Below are 25,513 nucleotides of genomic sequence, written 5' to 3'. Positions count from 1 at the left end.
CAAGTCCTCAGAACTATAAAAATGACACCTGTCTCACCACCACTCTAATGATCCCTGTAACTAGTACTTTGTTTTTTAAAGTGATACACATGTGGGGGGAGCGGGGAGAGTTAACAGCAACTTTTACAAACAGTCTGTGCAGGTGTGTGGCTTGCTTTTTATTCTGTGCCATGATAGCCACCTGGAATGTTTTATTTTCACATCAGTTGGGCCCTACCCTATTTTAAGCCAAAAAAACTCATAATACTCTGAGATGGGCACAGCTGTTCTTAACGTAAAATCATATTCTATGCTAAAAATCAGGCCTTTGAGAGAAGTCATGTATATTCAGTGTCTCATTGTGAATAACTAAATATATTTTGAAGTTTTGTGGCTCTCTTGACCACTGTGGCTGATTAAAAGTAGATGCCATTCTGCACATAAGGTCAACGGTGTGGTAGCGCATGGCTGCTGCTGCTGCTGCTAAGTCACTTCAGTCGTGTCCGACTCTGTGTGACCCCACAGACAGCAGCCCACCAGGCTCCCCCGTCTCTGGGATTCTCCAGGCAAGAACACTGGAGTGGGTTGCCATTTCCTTCTCCAGTGCATGAAAGTGAAAAGTGAAAGTGAAGTCGCTCAGTCATGTCCGACCCTCAGCGACCCCATGGACTGCAGCCCACCAGGCTCCTCCGTCCATGGGATTTTCCAGGCAAGAGTACTGGAGTGGGGTGCCATCGCCTTCTCCGGTAGTGCATGGCATCAGGGATTAATTCAGTCTCCTCTCTAGTCCTTGTTCCTAGCTGCCTTTGCAGTACAGGTCATCTACTCAGTTATGTCAGAATGACTATCTTTATTATTCCCCCTTGTTCCTATATGGCCCTTGTGCATGTGACTTCATTGTAGAAAGAAAGTGAAGTCACTCAGTCGTGTCCAGCTCTTTGCAACCCCATGGACCATAGCCTGCCAGGCTCTTCCATCCATGGAATTTTCCAAGCAAGAGTACTGGAGTGAGTTGCTATTTCCTTCTACAGACTTTATTGTAAATCTGGCCTAATAAGCAGCTGAGAGTATTTGTGGAAGTTAGTAACTATCGTGTGTGTGTATATGTTAGTGCCTCAGTCATGTCTGAATCTTTGCAACCCCATTGACTATAGCCCACCAGGCTCCTCTGTCCATGGGATTCTCCAGGAATTGCCATTTCCTTCTCCAAGTAACTGTCGTGGAAGAGGGTAAAAGTATTTTCCCTTAAACAACTGCATGGAGTAAAACATTCCTTTCAAGTAGTCTGCTGGAAACATAGTGTTGGTGGGAACAAAGCAGAGGAGGAATAAATGTCCTGAATGGTTGAAGCACCGCCCCCCCCACCCCCCCCCCACACACACAATGCTCTTCTCCTGGTGGCATCAGCCTCACCCAGGCCCCTCAGTGGCCCTGCTTGCTTTCTTTAATCCCCAGAAGTGGTTAGATAACCTGGGTCACACTGAGTGTTTCATCTTTAAAGTCACTGTCTTGGGTATTTTTGTCTTAAGTGGGGCTCCATGGAGACAGCAGGACTTTACCCAAAGGGCTTGGTCTATATGGCTGGGATGGGGTCGGGAGAGTTCACTTGCTGTGACCTCCAGGCAGAGAAGAACCGGGAGAAACTCTTCAGTGGTGCCCTGGGCTGACCAGGAACCTCATGGCGAAGCCTGCTTCCCCCTGCCCAGCTGGCCCCAGGGGCTTCTCACACCATCACCACTTGCCAACTTGCTCAATACCATCTCCTGCTACAGGACCAACTACAGATTTTGGTCTTTCCAGCATCCAAACCTCCACAGTCAGCAAATGTGATCATGGTGATATTAAGTAGTGTAACCAGCAGTGCTAAGTATTAAAAATGCCTTCATGTTATTTTAGTATTTAATTTTGTAAAGGAAATGGAAAGAGAGCCCTGTGACTGTTTAAAAAAGAAGAAAAGAATAGGAGATGCTGCTTTTCACGGAAACCACTTAGAGCTTTTTCTTATCAGGAATGGTTGATACTATTACATTTTTACAAAAGGCATAAACTCACACATGGTCTTCTTTTGCAGCGAGTCAGTGGGAAGTGGCCTACAGTGGGTCGGCTACAGAGTACACTTTCACCCACTTGAAACCAGGCACTTTGTACAAACTCCGAGCATGCTGCATAAGTACTGGTGGACACAGTCAGGTTGGTTTTGTTTCAGTGTAAAAGTAAACATCTTTGGTCAAATTCAGACAGCCTATCTGTAACATCAGAATAAATTGCTTTTAAAAAATATATCTTGGTACCACAGCCTGCCATGGTATCACATCAGAGTTTTCTGAATTGTTCTTTAGAGGGTATAGAAAGATAGACCCAGATGATTCTCAACTGAATTGTGCTGCTTTCCAAGACTTGGGCATGACCACATCACAGTTGAAAATTGAAGGTGGTCTGCAGTTTGCATTGGCTAACGAATACGGGGGTGAACCTCAGTTATCGCGATGATAGAAAAGCTTAGAATTTAGAGCAAAAAGATACAACCTCCAGCTCAGCTTTGCTGTTACTTTGGCAGTTTTGGAAGAATGTGAAACACACCTTCCTCTTGATACTTTACTGCCATCTGCTGGAAAATGATTGTAAAGCCACATATACCTAGGGTAACTGAGCTGAATTGCATCTCCTCAGATTGCCCAGTGCCCAACCTTACATCTGTAGGTAGCACCAGTTCTCTTGTCGTCTGCCTTTTTTAAAAAATTGAAGTATAATTGACTTACAATATTATATAAGTTTCCTGTCACAACACAGTGAGTTAATATTTTTATACATCACAGAATGACCACCACCATTGTCTACAATTTATATGACCTTAGACCAACTGTTCAACATGTCAGGAAACTTCAACATGTCAGGAAACAACTTCACAGTGTTCTCGTGCACTCAAAACAACAAGTACACATGAAGTGTTCTAATAATGAGATCATTATCTAAATGATGAACATTTAGAAAGTGAATGAGAGGCAGTATGGTAAAAAGCATGTTCATCAGAGAGATATTTAGCATCGTGGTTTTGAAATCATTAGTATTGAGAGAGAGAGAGAGAGAGAGCACAAAAGATGGCTTATAGCCCTGTACTGGGTTGACTTTTCAAGAGAACACCTGCCAGTAGGTGCCGAATTTTGCCAGTCAACCCACCTCTGACAGTGTCATATGTTTATTTTCTTGCCCTCCCAAGGATAGCAGTATTGTGAAGTCTAGACTGTATATTTAGACAGAATTCTCAGGTTTAAAATAAAGGTCCAGCTCAGCGACATTTATGCAGCGTCTCCGAGGGTGAGCCAGGTTGACCTCAAAGTCACAGGTGATTGGCGAGCTTCTCTTTCACACGAGGTGTTGCACAAGGCCGCACAGAGGCAGCGGTGCTCCTTGAATGTATAAACATATCTCCTCTGCACCGCATTTCCTCAAGGAGGAGGATGAGGTTGGTTGAGCTGCGTATCTCTACCATGTTCCTCATATCTCAAAAAGGTGTCAGCTTCCATACCACCAGCCTTACACAACCAGATCCTGCAAAAAAGAAACCCTGATGATTTAACATTAGCAGAACCTGCTGGTTAATGTCACACTCAGCTGACTTTATTTGCTCTTCTGCTCTGTATGTGGTGGGCCATTTATGGCACCATTTATAAACCTCATCCAGCTGTTGTTTTGTGTTCTCCTCTGTCCTCAGGAAGGGTCTAATTTTTAGTTAAAGGGAAGTACCTGTGTGCTTGGGATACACAACAGTCAAAATGTCAGTCTGCAAATCTGACACCAGAAATAATTATTTTTACCAGTGCCATATGCATATGTCCATACTTAAAACATACACAAATATACACATGCACCACACACAGAGAGATGAAGATCATATTGCATAAGAAGTGTACACATTCAGTGTGTAACCCCCTCCTTGGCAGCATTTGCTGGTGTGGGGTGGAATTTGCCTGGTATGTAGAGCTCTAAAAAATGCATAGTAACTAAGAGACGGTTCTCTTTGGTGTTTCTCCTGCAGTGTTCTGAAAGTCTCCCTGTTCGCACACTAAGCATTGCACCAGGTCAGTGTCGCCCACCGAGGGTTTTGGGTAGACCAAAGCACAAAGAAGTCCACTTAGAGTGGGGTGAGTGACCACATCTTCACGTCGCCAATTTGGACAATTGGAGGTTGAGTTTAAGACTTACTGCTTTGTAATTAAGTTTCAGGTCTTTCTTCTGAAAACCAGATTTGTGTCTATTGAAAATGTCCATATTCTGTTTAATGTACATGGGCTTGGGTTTGTGAATGCCCAGCACTGTGGCCCATCCTCCTGTTCCTGGTGGTGCCACATGCACTGTTCACCCTCTGCCCTCAGAGGGCACTGTTCTAGAAAATGTTTCAGAGCAGGAGTTCCTCAACTTTATTCATAAAATAAAAAATAAAGAGCTTAATAAAGAGGTTAAACCAAGAAGTTGTTCCTTAGGCAGCATCTGTATCCTCACCTTTGCCACCCTGTCGTGTGTGGGTCCTGGTGTTTTACAGTCTCAGCTCAAGCTGTCTTAGCATTGCCTGTCATATTAATAATTCACAGCATGTAAAATTGCAAATATAAACCTGCAGAACTCTGTCAGACTATTGTTCCCCATCACTTAATGTCTAAATTAAGATGTTATGCCAGTTTGGGGTTCTCTAACTTGATTAATATGTCCTTTGGTTTCAGGTTAAAAAGATTTTTCTCCCCTCTAATTCTTGCCTTTACCTTGCATTAGAATGTAAAGGAATTGCCTAAAAGTTCTATGGTTTTGGAATCATTTTGTTCACATCATTAAATGTACTTGCTTTGAAAAGTATGGATAACATCGTTAAGAAACTTTCTTTTGTATCTCTCTCTCTTTTTGAAGTGGGGGTTCTTTTGTAAATATCAAGGACAGGCTACCTACATGATATTTTGCAAATGTCATAGAGCATAAGGTGTGATAGGGCCAACCTGAAGTAATAAAAAAGTTCTAAGATGAATAATGTTCTCCATTCCCAGACGTTCCTGCCTCTGAAAGCGGCTGTGAGGTCTCAGAGTACAGCGTGGAGATGACAGAACCGGAGGATGTAGCTTCGGAGGTATACCATGGGCCGGAGCTCGAGTGCACCGTGGGCAACCTGCTTCCAGGAACCGTGTATCGCTTCAGGGTGCGGGCTCTGAATGACGGAGGGGTGAGTACATGCCTGCTTATCACCACAAAAACACGAGGTCCTGGCACTTCTGTTTCCACCCTCCTAAAATTCCTCATCTGTATCTGTCCAACTGTGACAGCCATTAAAGAACTGTATATACAATCTTATTTCTGAAGAAATCCTGCTTTGATTTCATGTAGACCCAGCATTGGAAATTTTGATTCTTTTGTCCTCCTGTTAAGACAGGGCTCAAAGTTAATAAGGACTTTACTGTTTAGATGCCTTTTGGTGGTTTCTCAGTTTCTCATCGATTATATATTATAACTTTTTATATTTATATAATATATAATTTATATTTATATAATATAACTTTACCTTTTAGATGCCTTTTGGTGGTTTCCTAGTTTCTCATCGATTATATAAATCATTTATGGGAGATTAGGACTCCCATAATATTCCTTTACCATGTTGTCTAAATTACTCAGCAATGTCTTAGGTCAGTTTTTAAAACTCTGCTGGGGTAGAGCCTAGGGATACCAGCTTATTTGTTTTTTCTTTATTTCATAGAACTCTCTGGTCCTTTCTAGTACTCCATTTGAAGTTGTTGAGGTGGGCTATTCAAGATTGAAAGGGTCTGACTATATGCACAAAGGTGATTGGTTTTTTTAATTGCAGAGTGCTGCAGATTCATAATGAGAATGAAGTGACCCAGAAACTATAGGGCGTTTTGGTGTGTCACAGATGGGCAGAAATGTAAAAGAAGGTGGAAGGGTGTGGGTAGGGCAAACTGCTGCTAACGCCCGACAGAGGGCCAGCGATGTGTATAAATGCATTCTGTACAAATAAATAGATGTAATTAATCGACGAGATTTTTATAAGAAAGAAAGCCAAACTGACAGTGACAGCAATTTGGCAAGACTCTTCTAGTTCTTGGTGTTCATTCATGCCTTTCAGAAGTGAAGTGTGTTTGTCTTTAGTCCGTTTCTAGTTAGCCAGGCCTTAGTTTGAAAACATTTGGTCTGAAGTAGGGTCACAAACCTTGAACAAGAGCTGGATCTCTTCTAATTCACCATTAGGAAAGAATTTCAGATACAGGTATTTAAATTAAAAAAAACCCACACACAAAACTAGACAATTTAAATGTATTGGTGAGAAGATAAGAAAGCCTCTGTACCCTGACTTTTCATAAGTAAAAAGAGGATGGATGCTGATAATCACCCATGCTGCAGATGAAACCCTGGTCATTTTCCCCCTCAACTTTTGAAGAAGATATTTGCCATGATAAAGACACATGTGCAACTGGACTGATTGAGGTTTACTTTCTCCTTTCACTAATTTGTCATTTAAAGAAACTATCTCAGCCTTATTTTTAAATCCTGTTATATTGAAATTTAACCATATATTTGATTTGTGGTCCTCTTCTGTGGTCTACTCCAGATAGTTTCTCCCCTACCTTCAGTATATTTGCAAGTTATATTAGAAAATTTGAAAGATTTTTTTCATTATGTTTTTTCCTCCATTTTGAAAAACACAGTCATATTCCTCATTCAGTTCAGTTCAGTCTCTCAGTTGTGTCCGACTCTTTGCGACCCCATGAATCGCAGCACACAGCCCATCACCAACTCCTGGAGTTCACTCAAACTCATGTCCACCAAGTCGGTGATGCCATCCAGCCATCTCATCCTCTGTCGTCCGCTTCTCCTCCTGCCCCCAGTCCCTCCCAGCATCAGACTCCTTTCCAATGAGTCAACTCCTCGTATGAGGTGGCCAAAGTATTGGAGTTTCAGCTTTAGCATCAGTCCTTCCAATGAACACCCAGGACTGGTCGGTCTCCTTTAGGATAGACTGGTTGGACTTCCTCATTAGCCTGAAAATTACTTTATTCCTTGCCCCAATTCTTTTAAGTACCACATATTCCACCTTAACGTGGTGGTTCTGGTTCTCTTGATGTGTTTTAAAACTAAAGTGATGATTGTTCTGAGCAGTATGGCCACTGATGGTAGGAGGAGGAGAGAAGTGCAGTATAAACCTTCAGATAGTTGAGATGGTGGGCATGCCAAGAAAACAATAATAGGACTGTTGGTTTCAAATTGGAAAATACCAGTGACTAGAAGAAATACTCAAAATTTGATAACCAACAATTCCATACAGATTTTTATGCCTTAAAAATTAAACTACAGTGTGCATCTGACTTGGTTTATTTTGAAACGCCCTGAGAAATGAAAGCACAATGCTGTGATGTAGCAAAAGTCAGCATTTTTTCTTTCTTAGGTCACAGCAAAAATGTATAGTAAACCAACTTTCTAATCCTTTTGAATTTAAAAAATTATATATATATATACATATACATATATAAAATAGACATTTACCACTCAAGTAATGTATGTGGGAAGAAAATCTACTCATGTAACTGAAAGTGAACACCATTAGGTAATGCTTTTAATCAGTTGTATTGATGATACCATTAGCCTAGCCCTTGTTTGGTTATAAGCTTGTGTTACATGCACACACACACAAACACACACATCCCTAACACACCCCTACAAGCACATGTGTGTTTCTCTCTTGCAGTATGGTCCCTATTCTGATGTCTCAGAAATTACCACTGCTGCAGGGCCTCCTGGACAGTGCAAAGCACCTTGTATCTCTTTTACGCCTGATGGATGTGTCCTAGTGAGCTGGGAGGTAAGTCAGGCACAGGTTTTGCATTAATTTGTTTCTTCTACTTTATCTGTTCCCCAGTGCAAGGTACAAGGGCTCTACAAAGCTAAAATTCACACGTAGGTCGGTGATTCTTACACAGTCATCTGCTTTAGTGCTTGCCAGGAGTTATGCAGATTTTACCACTGATCCAAATTAAGAGGAAATTGAGTATCTTTTTCATGCTTTTCTTTTGCATGTATTTCAAATATTCTGAGGCATCTTGCTCTTTTTTTTTTTGGTATAATTAGTTGAACACAAACATCATAAGATTTTCTTCTCAATGAAATTAAATTTCTAAATTTCCAGAGTCCTGAAAGCTCTGGTGCCGACATCTCAGAGTACAGGTTGGAGTGGGGAGAAGATGAAGAATCCTTAGAACTCGTTTATCATGGGACAGACACCGGCTTCGAAATGAGGGACCTGTTACCTGCTGCACAGTATTGCTGCCGATTACAGGTAGGCTGATACTGTGCGGCCGTTACTCACAAATACTGGTGTTCCCCTGAAAGACTCTTTGGGAAACTTACTCAAAGGCTCATGATGGAGGACATCAGGAAGGGTGTTATGGGAAAAAGAGTCCTTTTAAATAAAAATAGATGCAATCATTTTGGCATTTTACAATTCATTTTTGCTTCTCTGAGAGGTCCTGAAACATGGGAACAAAATCCGAATCGTCTCCACTGTACTCCTCATCGCCCTTGCCTTGTGTCTGCTGCTTAATTCATTGAATACGGGATCAAGTCCAAGGCAAAGTGGGCACAGCTCCTTAGGGAAGATGCCTTTTGTCTGAGTTTTCCAAGATGCACATTTCGCTGGGAAAGCCACTTAGACAAAAGGCAAAAAACCTTTACAACTTCCCATTCCAGATGTTAACTGGAGCCAGAAACCAACAGGAGAGTAGTTCGGACAGTCTGCATTTGATTGTAGGACCCTCCTCCCACCTCTCAGTGACCACCATCAAGGTCTGGCTATCCGTAAGCTTCCACCTGGGTGTCCAGACAGAATAACACAAACAGCAATCGGCTCCTAGCCTAACCCCCAAGAGTGACAGCAGTCATAGGTTTGCTTTCATTTTATTGACTTGGGTAAATATTTTCTTTTCCCTTTGTAAAGCCTTATTGTCTTGAGAAAACAGGGTTCTTTGTTCATTTATTTCCATTTGTTCGGTAACATTTGAGCACTGCTTTGTGCCAACCTCAAAGAATGATCAGGATGACCAAAAGGAGAGATAACAAAGAATTCTATTTTCACACGTGTTTAGATTTAAATAAAGAAGCAAAGATGCCAGGTTTAGGTTTCCATCTGATTTAAGTCATGGATCATATTATTACATGTCCATTTACTTCAGTGTCTCTGGCCTCTTTGGATAAAATATTCCCTTCTTAAGTTAACTTTGGGCTTCCCAAGTAGCTCAGTGGTAAAGAATCTGCTTGAAGTGGAGGAGATACAGACTCAACCCCGGGTCAGGTAGATCCCCTAGAGAAGGAAATGGCAACCCACCAGCTCCAGTATTCTTGCCTTCACAATCCCAAGGACAGAGCCTGGTGGGCTGCAGTCCATGGGGGTAGCAAAGAGTGGGACACAACTTAGCGACTAAGCATGCACACACACAAGTTAACTTTCCAGATCAACAGAAGCTTTTCTGTTAAATTCTGAAGGCTGTTTTATCGTAAACATTTCTGGTTAAACTCTTTTGTTATACACCCCTCAAATGGACGGCCTGGGACATAATTAACCCTTCATCAGTGAGTCAGGGTCACAGCACATTATCTGAGCTTTATAATAACAATGCTGAGTCATTGGGGAAAGGTTGAATTATGTGCTCCACTCCTGTTTTTGGAACAAGGCAGGATATAAATAAAAACTCTTTGCCATCACAGGAAAGAACTTCAGTTCAACCTGTTTTTGAGTTTTGGTCTCTCTTTAAAATGTTCTATTTCCTTTTTTTCTTTCGGGGTTTTTGTTGTTACTTGCCATTAACACCCCAAAATTGCATTTTAAAGATACATTGGTAAGAATAGAACCTGCGTAATAATCTTGCCTCCCTGTTTCAACAGTAGTATTTTCAAATGTCTATACTTATTTGTCATAAAGTGAGTCAGACATTATAAAGGGGATAGTACTCTCAAGACCACACTTGTTATACTAAAGAAGTATTGCCAGGAAAAAGTCTCCTCATCTTATATTAATTTCTTGATACCTGTGAACCTAATCTGAATCATTTTTATTTGATATTACTACAAAGTCAGGTTAAAGCCTGAATATTCTTTTAAATATTTGGTGCTTTAAAAATTATATCACTGTAATATGTATATAGTATCATATAAAAATTGGATGGAAGCATTGCTTATTTTGTGCAGGAATTTTTGAATTTTTATATTCTTCCTTAGGAATGCTTCAATTAACATGTACCCAAATAATTCTTGGGTACGTATGCTTACATGAGGCATATTGTATATTTTACACATACTCTTAAATATTAGTAAGATTCTTTAAAATGGTTTACTTTGAAATTTGGTAATAATAAGAGATATAACTCAAGAAAGCATTTTCTATAGTATAAGGCTAGTAAAAGAAATTTGGGTCTTAAGTAAGATCCTGGAAAATAAAAAGAACATTATTAGAAATTGGTAAGATTTGACTTTAATACATAAGATCTATACATTGTTAACACTATTGTGTCTCCTGGTTTTGCTCATTGTTTTATAGTAATACAGGCTTCCCAGGTGGTGCGGTTGGTAAAGACTCTGCCTGCCAATGCAGGAGACACAGAGACTTGGCTTTGATATCTGGGTCAGGAAGGTCCCCTGGAGAAGGAAATGGCACCCCACTCCAGTATTCTTGCCTGGAAAATCCCATGGACAGAGGAGCCTGGTGGGCTATAGTCCATGGGGTTGCAAAAGTCAGACATGACTGATAGTTATGATACAAATGCAGATTTTAAGAATTACAAAACTGATACTTTCTTGATTTTTGTAAAGACTGCCAATGTAGTATGCTTGATATCAGTTATTTAATTAAAACCTGTATTTTTTCCTCTGGATCCTTCATATCCCCTTAGCCCTTATTAGCCTTATTAAATCACTCAACACAAATGCACATATTTGACAAAGTAATGAGTCAAGAATCATTACTGAAGACCTCAATTAACACCAGTAAGGAGGTATAAGAACAGAATAAGAAGATGGAACCCAGATACAGAGTAAAATAAATAAAAGGTTAATTTTAAAAATAATGGAGAAAATGAATAATAGAGTACATTAATAACATGAAAAGGGTAATAAAATACTTAGTGCTAAATTTTTCATTATACTGTGAGATTGTAAAGAAATCAATAATTCAACCTTAAGTGTATTTTAGATTTGTATAGTCATAATTATGTGAGATATAAATATTTTGAAAGTTTGAAACAAATTTTGACCTTGATTTCCCTGTAGACCATTTGCTTAATTCTTACCTTTAACAAAGAGTTTTTCTCTTTTCTCCCCCACTCCACCCAAAGATCATCATCATTGCCATCACATTCCCTCAGGTTAGATGTTAATGGTAGTCAGCCAATGATAGGAGTACTTAAGAAACTCCTTTTGGTTTCTAGACTCAGACCAGCACAGCATCTCAGTTCTATTCTTGTAAGTAGCAGAAAATAATTTCTTTCCATGGGCACTTGAGTCAGTAGCCAGTTGTGGGAGTCTAAGACAAACGGCTCAGCCTCCCATTCAGCCACTACTGCTGTTAATCTCTCTTGATCACTGTCTAGGAATTTCCTTTTGTTAAAAAAAATTATACACACACACACATATACACACACATATATACACACACACACACACACATATATATTTATGTCACATACACACATACATATATTTATATGTGTGTGTGTGTATGTATGCTTCCCTGGTGGCTCAGTCGTAAAGAATCCACCTGCCAATTCAGGAGATGCAGGAGACACAGGTTCAATCCCTGGGTCAGGAAGATCCCCTGGAGAAAGAAATGGCAACCCACTCCAGTATTCCTGCCTGGGAAATCCCATGGACAGAGGAGCCTGCCTGGTGGGCTACGGTCCATGGGGTCTCAAAGAGTGGGACATGACTGATAGTTATATAAGGTATTAATATTAGGGGAAGCAAAATGAGAAATATATACACTATTTTTGCAACTTTTCTTTAAGTCTAAAATTAGTTCAGTGTATTTTGTTGTTGTCTTGTTGTAAGAAAATTGCTTTAGGAAAATTAGGGAACTAGGAAAATTGTTATTGCTGTTTTGTTCTTGATTTTCCTAGTGAGAAGGAGGGAAGTGAAGCACTGACCATTGGCTTAATACTCAGCTAGGATTTTGCATGTTAACAAATTTAATCTTTAAAATAACTGTATAAATTATGAGTTACTATCCTCATTTTATATCTGAGGAAATAGACTCAGAAATATTAATTTGCCTAAAATCACACAGTTAGTAAGTAAGGAAATCAAGATATGAACAAAGCTCCAACTCTAAAAGCTATGTTCTTTTCCTTGTATTACACAGTTGTTAAAACCTTAGTTAATATGACATTTGGGCTCCACAGTATCTTATTTTTCTGCCCCTGTGATAAATTTGTACCCAAAAAGAATATCTAAATATATACTCTTAATTTGTGACATAAATATTCTACCAAAAAGAAAGTTGGTATTGTCATGAAATAGGACTAGATGTAAAAATTTTATTACAGAAGGGTTTCAAAAGCGATTATATAGCAAATGAATGCTCTTAACTTGCTTCTTTGAAATGAATGATAACACACAAGCATTGCAGTCAACCTTTGATGTAAGAGCTCAGATGACTTGCCTTTTGGTTTATCATTTGTCCTCATAAGGTATCCTAAGAAGTAAGCTAGATTTTTGAGTACTTTCATTTTTGTCAAGAGGTTGCCAAGTGTTTTTGTAAGGGAAAAAAATATTGTTAATGATGTTTATTGAGCACATGTTTTGTATCAGGTACTGTTCTGGTTGCTAGGGCTACAGCAGTGAACCAGACAACCTTGCCCTCACAGAACTTATATTCTAATCAAGGGAGAAATTAAATGAAATATATATTATGTTGGTGATAAATGCTATAATGAAAATAAAAGCAAAGAAGGGAAATACATGAGAAGGATCATGGGGGTTGGGGTGGGGGTAACTACAAGTTTAAACGTGGTGTTCAGAGACGTCTCTCTGCAAAGGGCAAAAGTTGAGAGAAGCCTGAGTAGCTGATTGAATGGGCTAGGCAGACGTCAGGGAAAGAGCTTTGTGGACAGAAGGGACAGTGAGTTGCAAAGGCCCTGAGGTGAGCAAGCTCAGTGTCCCTGTGAGACAGCAAGAAAGCCAGTGTGGCTGGAGCAGAGGGAGTGAAGGAGGAAGTAGGAGACAGTGAAGGCAGAATGGTTCTGGGTTCTTGGGGAAGGCGGTGGTGGTGAACAGATCGGATAGGCTCTCATAGACAGTTGTGAGAACTTTGACGTTACCTGTGTATCTGGTGGGAGAACACAGAAAGGACAGTGGTTGTTACAGACTGTGGGGCATGGGCTGACGTAAATACCAGTTAGGAGGTCATTACAGTCACCAGATGTGACAGGGTGTAGTCAGATTAGAGTGGTAGAGGGTGCGCTGATGGCTTGGGCAGGGGTGTGAGAGAAAGAAAGATGCCCAGCAGTGATTCACAGAAATAGCATGAACAACCTGAAGGCTGGGGAAACTACGGGCAGTACAGTGGGGGTGGAAGGAAGGATGAGGAAGAATGGGGTGGACACCATTTTGGAACTGTGTAGACACTTGAGTCTGAGGTGCTTATTTGACATTTAAATGGAGATATTCAGTAGGCAGTTGAATACACTAGGCTGGCATTTGGGGCAGAGGTCTGGACTGTACACATAAATGTGGGTGTAGGGATAGATGGCATTTGCCCTGAGACAAGGTGAGATGTCTAGGAGTTTCAGGAGTACAGAGGTGTGCAAGGCCTGGGGCCTTGTTTCCTCCAGGGCTGAGAGATGCTGGTAATGAGTAGCAGGTCGCAGAGGTGACTGAGAAGCAGAGCAGGTAAGTAGAAGCAAGAGGACTGCCCCGGAGGCTGAATGCGTGAGTATTCGAGTGATGAGTGATCAGGTGTCAGCAGTGATACTCAAACTCAGGTGAGAGAAGAGCATTGACTTCAGATATGAGTTTTGCATTCACATGGAAAACGGTGAATACTTTTCTAAAATTCCTATCGTTCTTCCAGAGCAGCACTTGAGTTAAAAGTCAGATTACTGGATTTTGATCCCAGCTTGGCATCTGAATCTTGGGCTTGAGTTATTTGATCTGACTTTGAGTTCCCTCTTTGAAAGGCAGATAAATCTGAGTCAAGGGTGTACCACCCCAAGTATGCCCGATCTCGTCTGAAAGGCAGATAAGAATAGCTTCCATGAATTATCTACCTCAGACAGTTATTATGAAGATGACATAAGAGTGCATAAACTGAAGCGGGCTATGCAAATATGAAGTGTTATTTTTAAGTGATTTTTCATAAGAAACAATGGCAACATTATCTTTTATTAGCAGAAAAGGTGTGATTGATATCTTTTGGAAAGTGGTTATCAGTATGAACATTGTGGAGGATTTATCTCCACCTACATTTCTGGAAGCCGTTGCGTTACTTTAGACTCAGCAGCACCTAGTGTGGGGGCATTAGTAGGTGCTCATGAAGTAATGGGGACATTGTCTCGCTGTTGTGCTTTTCAGGCTGTTAATCAAGCTGGAGCAGGACCGTCCAGTGAGCTTGTCCTTTGCCAGACACCAGCATCTGCCCCTGACCCTGTCTCCACTCTGTGTGTCCTGGAGGAGGAGACCCTCACTGCCTATCCCGATTCGCCTTCTGTGTGCCTTGTACTGAACTGGGAAGAGCCGTGCAATAATGGATCTGAAATCCTTGCCTACAACATAGATCTTGGAGATACTAGCGTCACGGTGGGCAATACCACCACCCACGTTATGAAAGACCTCCTTCCGGAAACCACCTACCGGTGAGTGCAGGAAAGTTGAAATACAGCTGCATGGACACATACATCAGGGCGTGGGGCTACAGAACCTTTGGGTCCTAAAGCCCAAATGGGTGGATTCTAGTCATTTTTTTTTTTTTCTAATAGTTTTTTTTTTTTAATTTTATTTTATTTTTAAACTTTATATAATTGTATTAATTTTGCCAAATATCAAAATGAATCTGCCACAGGTATACATGTGTTCCCCATCCTGAGCCCTCCTCCCTCCTCCCTCCTCCCTCCCCATACCATCCCTCTGGGTCATCCCAGTGCACTAGCCCCAAGCATCCAGTCATTTTTAATGCATTTAAGAGTACTAAATGCACATACATCTCAGAAACTTATACTGCTTTTTACTTTATGAGTCAGTTACAAATTGATATAATTCCTAACCCTTAAGGGGACATTTCACCAACCATTTTAAGTCAATTCCTCCTCCTCAGTGTTTTGATAATCTGCTTTTCTTGGTGTTTTTCCTCTGTCTCATCACTCTGCTACACCCTCTGTCTGCACCTCTGAAGCAGGGCTCTGCCATTTTTCTGATCCCCTCAAAGCAGACACACTGCTACAGAGGATCTATGATGGATCTTTTATTCAGGATTTCATGAGTAGCCAGAGAAAAGACATTATATCACACTCCACCCAGCAAAACTCAGTTAACACCTGCATTCTTCCTTGCCCCCGGAGTTCCTGTTGAGGAGCCAGCACTTCACCTTCCCCTATACACCTTCTTCTCAACACGGCCTCTCGAGATTTCAAGACATTTAGTTCTGTCTCCAAGGACTTCCCAGGTGGCACTAGTGGTAAAGAACCTTCCTGCTGATGCCAGAGCAGGAGACATAAGAGATGCAGGGTCAGTCCCTGTGTGGGGAAGACCCCCTGGAGAAGGAAATGGTAACCCACTCCGGTATTCTTGCCTGGGAAATCCAATGGACAGAGGAGCCTGGTGGGCCACTGTCCATGGGGTTGCACAGAGTCATTCACTACTGAAGCGACAGCACGCATGCACCAAGGTGCCGTAGCTAGGAGACAGAAAGTTCAGGATTAGCATTAGAGGAGTGCAGGAACCATTTGGTTATTCCAGTGCCTTTCAGGGTGTCTCCCTTTGTCACGTTCAGTGGCTTATTAAGGAGGTGAAGCGGAGCCTGATTCAGAAGCAGATCCTTAGCTGTGTCTTCAGGCAAATTACTTAAGCTTTTGGTGTTTCAGCATTGTCCACAGCATGAGGAGAACAAGACTACTTACTTCAAAAACATGTTGTAAGGCGTAAGCAAATGAATAGTAAATGCTTGTGTAGAGTCCAGCAATACATAGCAAGTGCACAGTAAACATGCGCTGTAATTTTTATTGTTATCAAGATTTTCACCCAAAAAAACTAGCTCTTCTTGAAGTGGGGCAGGGGAATGCAAGCAGGTAATTTTACTGCTAAAAAAAATGGTTTATTACCACTTTAGTTATATTTTTTTTCTGCAGTGTTTTCTAATGTTCTAGTCTGATAGACTACCTTTTTCATCCCCAGAAGCTGAAGAAAAAAAAAAAAATCAGTTTATCAGCTGTAAGATACCAAAGGTTCCAACCTGCCTAAGCATCTTATCCCTATTTTCCCTCTCTTCCCAAGTCTTTTGTGGATAATTCATATAAGTGCATTCATTTTCCTTTTCCAAGTGATGACAGCAGTTTGTTTACTCTTTGATTCTCTTCAGAGATCTGTCTTGGGCACAGACCCACTGTGCACTGTGGGTCTATGAAATAGTGATGAACACCATCCTTGCCCTCAGAGCACTCAAGGAATTGGGACACTTACACAGCAACCTAAGATAGAAGTTGCTGTGACCTCACAGGCCGAAAATGACACCCTACAGAGTCCTTTTGGCATTTCAGAAAGGTCAGAATGGTCAGGATGGTTTAAAGTGGGAATCAAGTTAGAAATAACTTGAATAAAAGAGGTATGACTTACATAGCTGAAGAGACAGTCCCCAAGGGCATTTTTCATTTTTAGCATCTTAGCCAGTTTCAGAAAACCACCCTCCACCTTTATATGCTAACCAAATACTGACCGTTGTGTCGGAAGCACTCTAATCAGGTGCTAAGGAAATCAGAGGTGATTAAACCCAGACCTTGACCTCAGGGACATTCCCTAGTGATGATGCTTTATGGAGACTGACCATGAGGTATATCTCTGGGGAAAAATGAGCAAGTGAATGCCATCCCCTAACTGTTTCTCAGAGACCACATGTCCAGAATATTGCCTGACTTGGACCCTCAGGCCAGAAAACCTATGGAGAAGCCACTGGCTCAGGGCTCACTGAAAGATCTCATGTCTGCTGTGAGACCCACAATCCATGTCTATGCCAGAATGGACTCAGCTCCTCAGGTCAGTCCTCTGATCATTCAGGTCAGCAATGGCTTTTAGGATAAGGTTCCAGCCCAAGAATTTTGCCTCTTTCTCACATTATGCATACCTTAAAGGTACTGTAAATGATTATAAAACTTTAGAGGTTTTAGGAAGTTGATACTGGAGGAATGCTGGTATTTATTAGTCAACATGTAGTCGAATGACTTCAAGAAAGAAATCTAGAAATCAAAAGTTCAAATGAATAAAACTGATGTAGGGGATCTTTGTTCATTGATGAAATGCCAATTACAGTGGAAATTATCAAGAATGTATTCCATATAAGTGGTTGGTTAAAGACATGTTAAAAAGTCCCTAATTCTTTTCAGTATTAATATACAAGGCTAGTATACTGAGCCGAATGTGGAAAGTCACACTGGGAGGATGTCACCTCTTAACCTTACAGGGCAGCTTGGAAGACACCGTTTCAGACAGATTGCATGAAAAATGTACAGCTTTAGAAAAGACAAATCTTTGGCCTTAAGTCATAGTGTGTGTTCTTGACCAAAAAAAAAAAAAAAAAAGATTTAGTCAAAATATTTGCTGGCCAATCAATAAATAAAATGGATGTTTCACATTTAAGATATTAAAATTAATATTCACATTTAAGATCATAGTTTGTCCAACTTAAGGAATTTTGTTTCTATAATACTTTATTGGACCCTCTATAGTAGCACTCCAATCAGCCCGTAGTCTTGTTCTTTTATGGTTCAAAAACACGAGATCGTAGTAATTGTGGTGAAAATACAAAATGAGTATTTCAGGGAACTGAGGGTATAATTTTAGTCCAATCAACTTTTACCTCACCTTTTTTTGTGCCACAAATGGTCAAAATATAAGTGAACAGATCATGATGTTCTAGATAAAAATGTGAATGCAACAGGCTATGGGGCTTGGATAAAAAAAAGACTTGTTTTTTTAATTTTTTTTTTTAACCTTTAGCAGTTACACATTGTTCTCACATGGAGTTTATTCTTTCTCTGTCTTGCTGGGACAGAAATGTTCACCTCTCCAGCTGACACTAAAATGGACCCATCCTTTCTCTACTGTTGCTTGCCAGACTGTGCGCTGGCTTACTAACATCCTGTATAAAATTTGGTTGGAATTACAATGAGATTTTTTAAAGGCACTACTTTTAAATTTAGAATTGAGTTTGTGTTTTGATTCTAGGAGGGAAAAAGCGTTAGAAAAAAAAGAAAAAAAATAATAGGGATGTAGCTTTCTTTTGCATGCTCCGGCCACTATAGGCTTTGTGAGCTGAGACAAGATCGCCTGGTGTCACCCTTTCACAGAGCCCCGACGTGAATATCTCCAGTGATGAAGCAGTGTTTTCAGGTTCTCCTCACCAAGCAGTTCAACTCTGTTTCTGTATAGTTTGCCATATACTTTGTTAAAACCTGAGCTGAAATCTACTAAAACCAACTCAGTTGATCCTGGGCTTTCTTCTAGAGCAGTGATACTCAAAGTATGGTTCCTGGACCAGCATCATCAGTATTAAGTGTAATTTATTAGGCCCTAGTGGGAACCCCTCGGAGAAGGCAGTGGCACCCCACTCAAGTACTCTTGCCTGGAAAATCCCATGGATGGAGGAGCCTGGTGGGCTGCAGTCCATGGGGTCACTAAGAGTCGGACACGACTGAGCGACTTCACTTTCACTTTTCACTTTCATGCATTGGAGAAGGAAATGGCAACCCACTCCAGTGTTCTTGCCTGGAGAGTCCCAGGAACGGCGGAGCCTGGTGGGCTGCCGTCTACGGGGTCGCACAGAGTCGGACATGACTGAAGCGACCTAGCAGCAGCAGCAGAAACCCCTGGAATCAGAAATCTCAGGATAGGGCCCAGCACTCTGTGCTTTAATTAGCCCCAAAGGAGATTTTGTTGCCTGTTAAAAGTTTGAGAGGGCTCAGTGGCTTAGCAGTAAAGAATCTACCTGAAATTCAGGAGATGCAGGTTTGATCCCTTGGTCTGGAAGATCCCCTGGAAAAAGGAATGTCAACCCACTCCAGTATTCTTGCCTGGAGAATCCCATGGACAGAGGTGCCTGGCAGGCTCTAGTCCATGGGATCACAGAGTCGGACATGACTGAAGTGACTTAGCCTGCACACACACAAAAGTTTGAGAACTTTGCCTTAGAGCAGTGATTCTAAGATTCACATGGAGAGGTTTTGCAGAATACAGAAGTCTGAGCCCCACCCTTATGGCCTAGACATCATTAGCTTATTATGTCAGCTGTCTCCTACTTAACCATCTTCACTTCATCCAAATCTGTCTTCACTGGCAGGAGTTTCTATAACCCCTTCCAACCTCTCTGGGTGATTTCTGTTTCCTAATGGCCTCTTCAATGAGCAGTGCGCTCACCTCCAGGAATAGTGTGGCTGGCTCAGAGCAGAACACGGTTGTCACCTTCTTTGTTCTCCATAGTAAGCAGTTGGTAAGGTTGCCTAAGATCACTTTTTTCGGAAACCTCATTATATGTCTGACTCATGTTGAACTGGCAAATGGCTAAAACTTAAAGTATATTTGTTTGCTCTGCTCTTTTTGCTAGGTAAAATGGGGGTGAAAATAACATTTTCGGAGTCCTTATATGTCAAGCACTACATTAGCCTGTCAAGAAGTGAATCCTGAGTCATTTCATTCTAACAAGATGAAGTAAGCTTTATAAGGAGACAAGTTCAGAGTAGTTCAAAAGTCGTGCACTGGAGTCAGGCAGCCTTGACATCAGTCCTGGGTCTCTCTCCCTTGTTGCCTCTGTGACCTCTGGCACAGAGGTCTTTGTATCTCTTCAAGCTCTTTGTATCTCTTCAAGCTCTTTGTATCTCTTCAAGCTCTTTGTATCTCAATGTTCTGATCTATAAAATGGGGATGATTACTTTAACTACCTGATAGGGTTATTGTTTAGACTTCAGGTACCTTGTGAAGGACCTGACACATAAGCTCTCAATAAATTTTCTGTTGCTAATGTTTGGAAGGGAAGAAATGAGCTGGCAGGTGGGTTATGACCTGATTACAGGTAGAAATGTGTGGAAATCTGGCATTGTCCTTCAAGCCATGGGAGACATTTAAGATTTCTTTCCTACAAAGGCAGGACATGAAAAAAACAACTCTAAGTGCCTGGTATCCAAGGCGCTATCAGAAGGAGATAGGTTGAAGGGAGGAATGACTGAGCCAGCAGAGGTTACCCTTCCCGGGAACCTTCTCCAAATAACTTTACTCTGAACCCATCTTTTTCCTAAAGAGGTTTCCTGTATTTAAGCTACTATTTAATATTTCCTCAGAGGTCTACTCTCTAATATTTGTCTCTTCTTAGTTAGATTATTAGGTAGTAGACTGGTGGGGCGGGGTAGCGTACAAAGCCTATCTTTTGCTTCTTAGGCCTCTCTTACCCATAACTCTTCAATGGAGGAAGAGGGGTGCCGTCCTCACTGTCCCCCCTCCCTACTCTCAACACGTCCTGAGAACTAGGATGGCTGCCTGAGAAGTCACCTTCTCCAGTTTTCAAAGTCATTCTTCTTTTGACATAATGTAATGCCACTTGAGAGAGAGAGAGTGTGTGTGTATAAAATGCATCATATTACGCTGTGATCTTCTGAAGCAGTAATGTATTTGAGATCTAAAAGTAGCAGATATTTTAATAATGAAAGTCCAGTCAAAATTTATAAAGAATATACTTCTTAATTTGATTTATTGAATCAGTATTATCAGTATACTGATGGATATTGCAAACTCCCAGACACTTGAAGAGATTTTTCACATCAATTCAGATGGCCGAGTTAAATGACTTTCCTGCATTGGAAAGAACACTTCCATTTCCCTTGTACTTAACTTTGCAGAGCTTAAGATTTTAGAAACTGACATACATTGCATGTTTGGGGCGGGGGGAAGCTATAGATCCTATCTAAATGTCAAGATTAACATTTAATTCAGTGAGAAAGAGAGAACATGTCAAGTTTAGGTTTGGGATAGACTAATTAATTTAATAGAACTTGAAAATCAGTTTTTTCTGAGGTTAATTCTTAGAATTGTTCCTCAAGATAGTATTTGGTTCCATCCGTCCTAGGTGAGTTGTCACTGGAATTAGGAAATTATTTTCATACACTGCATTTTCATCACAAAACACCAGAAATATTAGCTTCCTTAGTCCTTGTTCAGTTTTCTCAGCCTTCTAGAGTCAGAGTTTTTAATATTTTTACCAATTGCAAGAAGACATGGCTTCATTTGATCAAGTCCTCAGTTCTGTTTCAGTTTTGAGTGTCACTTTAAACTAATTAATATTAGGTCAGTGCATCAGCCACAGGGGAAAATGTTTTGCATGCATTTTTACTGAAACAGATTTTCTTGCTTGAATAAATTGAAGCAAATATTTTAAAATCCAGGTAGTTCGGTGGTGCTGCATGTATGTATATTAGTTGCTCAGTTGTGTCTGACTCTCTGTGACCCCATGGACTGTAGCCCACCAGGCTTCTTTGTCCATGGGATTTCCCAGGCAAGAATACTGCAGTGGGTTGCCGTTCCCTTCTCCAGTGGTTCTTCCTGACCCAGGGATCAAACCCAAGTTTCCCACATTGTAAGCAGATACTTTACCACCTGAGCCACCTCGGAGCACTAGTGGTGAAGAACGCACTGCCAGTGCAGGAGGCATAAGAAACATGGGTTTGATCCCTGGGTCAGGAAGATCTCCTGGGGGAGGTCATGGCAACCTACTCCAGTATTCTTGCCTGGAGAATCCCATGGACAGAGGAGCCTGCAGTCCATAGGGTCGCAAAGAGTCTGACACGACTGGAGTAACTTAGCACACATACACACAGTTCATTCCAAGGCCAACAGTTTTAATAATGTGAAAGGAAATTTGACTGTTCTAAATGTCTATTTCATTGGCAAAAGGCAGTTGTTGTTGAATTGAAAGTGTGGTTCGAATTAAAATTATCTTTTGGTTGGAAGAAGCTGTGTTTGGTTCAGGATATACCTGGAGGGAATGGTGTGTTAATACATGAAGACTTTGAGTCTAGAAAGACCAGCTTCACACCCAGATCTGACCTGTATCTGCTGTGAGGATTAGTGCAAATGACTGAACCTAGCTGGCTGCAGTTTCTGCAGTTGTGAAATAGACAAAGGGTCAGGGTAGAAATTAGTGATAGTATTGCACGTATCAAATCTAGACTTCAGCACCTACTAGCTACTGTATCATTTAAGTTATTTAACTGAAGTTTCCTCATCTCTAAAAGCAAGAGAAACAGCCATCTCACCACATCTGTGGTCTGGAAGGCCAACTGAACTGTGCCATTTTATACATGGGACTTGAGCATCATGGATTTTAGTAACCCTGGGCGTCCTGAGACCAGCCCTCCACGGGTACCAAGGGACAACTGACTCCATAGCACAGACCCTTGAACAGAGCAAGTCCTCAGGGTTGTTGTTGCAGAGGTTTTTGTTAACATTTTACCCATTCCCAGGCTGCTACCTCACCTTCTGAGGACGGTTTAAAAAGAAGGCAGTCCTTTTAGCTGTTGTTGGGTCCTTGACAATAATTTAGAGAAAGGAGAAACAGATGGTATCAGCACATTCCTCAAGTGCAGTGGTGGTAGTAATACAACTAAAATGCAGACATGGCTTTCACATGCCCAATGCAGTGCCTCTCGTGTGGACGCCCCGCACTTTTTCTTCATTGTTGGGGAGGAATACGGTCTGAAAGGAAGTCATAAAAATAATAACTCCATAAATTAGCACTTTAAAGTTTACCAGAGAGCTTTTGGCCACCTGGATTCCTTTTTTGTTTGAATGGCGAAGTATAAAAAGTTAAAAAATAGAAAAATGCTTCCCACATTGCTTATCTTAAATAAGTAATCCTCTTTGTAAATGCAGCAAATATATTATCACTCCCATTTTATAGAGAAGGAAACTGTTACTTTACAGGTGTTAGATAATTTCCCTGCAGTCACCAAAGTGATTAACAGAGTAGCCAGAGAGGCTTCACTGCTCAAGAGAGTTAAAATGCTATCATAACATTCTTATTCTTGGGGTGGGTGGGTGGGAATATTTATGGCTAATATTCAATACGTTTACCAAATACATCTGAGTTAAAAGTTCTGAGAGCCAGAGAGCTACAGATATAAGAAGCCCACTACCTACCAAAATACTGTGGGGGCCTTGCAAAGAAAATGAATTTACAAAAGAAATTAAATATTAAATCTACATTTCTTTCTATGTCTTGATACTTGTGTGTTATAAACTATTTTTTAATTCTTTTACATGATTGAAATTTCCTCTCAGTTTTTGTCTTGGTCAGAACAGCAATCTTAAGCACCCCATTATACATCACTTTCTTTTACTTACTGATGTAGCTAAGGGCTGTTGTGGCTGCATGGAGCAAAGCAGTAGGATCACCTTGAATACAAGGTGTGCTTGGCTCTGGAGGACTACGGGCAAGCAGATGGAAGGAAGCATCTTGGTCTCTGGGCTCTAGCAATACCTCTGCACAGAATAAAGGGAAGGAATAGCACGCTGGACAGTAGAAAGACATTCACACAAACCATGTAGGTGAGGAGATTTGTTTACCATTGGAAAAAGACTGAAACTTAAAGATCTAGCTTAATTCCCTTTTCCTCAATAGGGAAAAAAGGAATAATTTCTACCACCATGATGACTATCTTTTTAGAAAGACTTTTCCTCTCTAGTTGCAGAAAAATTTCTTTCTTTTCAAATAATAGGGAAAAAACTCTTACATTAATACCATACAGCTATTTTACAAGACTCATGTTGGGAAGCAAAGAAGAGTTTATTGTAGTCTTTCAATACTGTGTTGCAATATGCCAGCAAATTTGGAAAACTCAGCAGTGGCCACAGGACTGGAAAAGATCACTTTTCATTCCAATCCCAAAGAAAGGCAATGCCAAAGAATGTTCAAACTACAGCACAATTGCACTCTCTCACACACTAGCAAAGTAATGCTCAAAATTCTCCAAGCAAGGCTTCAACAGTATGTGACCAAGAACTTCCATATGTTCAGGCTGGATTTAGAAAAGGCAGAAGAACCAGAGATCAAATTCCCAACATCTGTTGGATCATAGATAAAGCAAGAGAATTCTAGCAAAACATCTACTTTTGCTTTATTATCTACACCAAAGCCTTTGACTGTGTGGATCACAACAAACTATGGAAAATTCTTAAAGATATGGGAAGACTAGACCACTTTACCTGCCTCCTGAGAAATCTGTATACAGGTCAAGAAGCAACAGTTAGAACCAGACATGGAACAACAGACTGGCTCCAAATTGGGAAAGGAGTACATCAAGGCAGTATCTTTCACCCTGCTTATTTAACTTTTACACAGAGTACACTTGCAAAATGCTGGGCTGGATGAAGCACAAGCTAGAATCAAGATTGCAGGGAGAAATATCAATAACCTCAGATATACAGATGACACCACCTGTATGGCAGAAAATAAAGAGGAACTAAAGAGCCTCTTGATGAAAGTGAAAGAGGAGAGTGAAAAAGTTGGCTTAAAACTCAGCATTCAGAAAATTAAGATCATGGCATCTGGTCCTATTACTTCATGGCAAATAGATGGGGAAACAATGGAAACAGAGATAGACTTTATTTTCTTGGGCTGCAAAATCACTGCAGATGGTGACTACAGCCATGAAATTAAAAGACGCTTGCTCCTTGGAAGAAAAGCTATGATCAACCTAGGCAACATATTAATATGGTTTTTCAGTAGTCATGTATGGATGTGAGAATTGGACTATAAAGAAAGCTGAGTGCCAAAGAATTGATGCTTTTGAACTGTGGTGTTGGAAAAGACTCTTGAGAGTACCTTGGACTACAGGGAGATCAAACCAGTCCATCCTAAAGGAAATCAGTCCTGAATATTCATTGGAAGGACTGATGTTGAAGCTGAAACTCCAATTCTTTGGCCACTTGATGCAAAGAACTGACTCATTGGAAAAGACCCTGATGCTGGGAACATTGAAGGCAGGAGAAGGGGACGACAGAGGATGAGATGGTTGGATGGCATCACTGACTCAATGGACATGAGTTTGAGCAAGCTCCAGGGTTTGGTGATGAACAGGGAACCCTGGTGTGCTGTAGTCTATAGGGTCTCAAAGAGTAGGACCCAACTGAGTAATTGAACTGAATGTTATGTCGAGAGACTCACATTGCATTACCTAAGAGAGACCTGATGAAGCCCTAGATTAATAGAATCTGAGGAGGCTCTTTGTGATAGAATTTTAGCTATACTTTATCA

At 40.9% G+C, this 25,513-nt stretch overlaps 1 protein-coding gene across 8 annotated transcripts in view; it reads left to right on the top strand.

Moving 5' to 3' along the window:
• The window catches only part of FNDC3B (fibronectin type III domain containing 3B), a 356,072-nt gene that overhangs the window by 296,363 nt on the left and 34,196 nt on the right, over positions 1-25,513 (top strand). For all 8 annotated transcript variants that reach the window (XM_061415723.1, XM_061415747.1, XM_061415714.1 and 5 more), the window contains 6 exons: positions 2,051-2,169; positions 4,016-4,121; positions 5,013-5,185; positions 7,718-7,831; positions 8,156-8,305; positions 14,584-14,864. In XM_061415723.1, the coding sequence (XP_061271707.1) occupies positions 2,051-2,169; positions 4,016-4,121; positions 5,013-5,185; positions 7,718-7,831; positions 8,156-8,305; positions 14,584-14,864 (943 nt within the window). The remainder of the gene's footprint in view (positions 1-2,050; positions 2,170-4,015; positions 4,122-5,012; positions 5,186-7,717; positions 7,832-8,155; positions 8,306-14,583; positions 14,865-25,513) is intronic.

This window comes from Bos javanicus, chromosome 1 (genome assembly GCF_032452875.1).
Source record: "Bos javanicus breed banteng chromosome 1, ARS-OSU_banteng_1.0, whole genome shotgun sequence".
Taxonomy (NCBI): domain Eukaryota; kingdom Metazoa; phylum Chordata; class Mammalia; order Artiodactyla; family Bovidae; genus Bos; species Bos javanicus.
The sequence above is the reverse complement of the archived record's forward strand: the minus strand, read 5'-3'. Positions and strand labels throughout refer to the sequence as shown.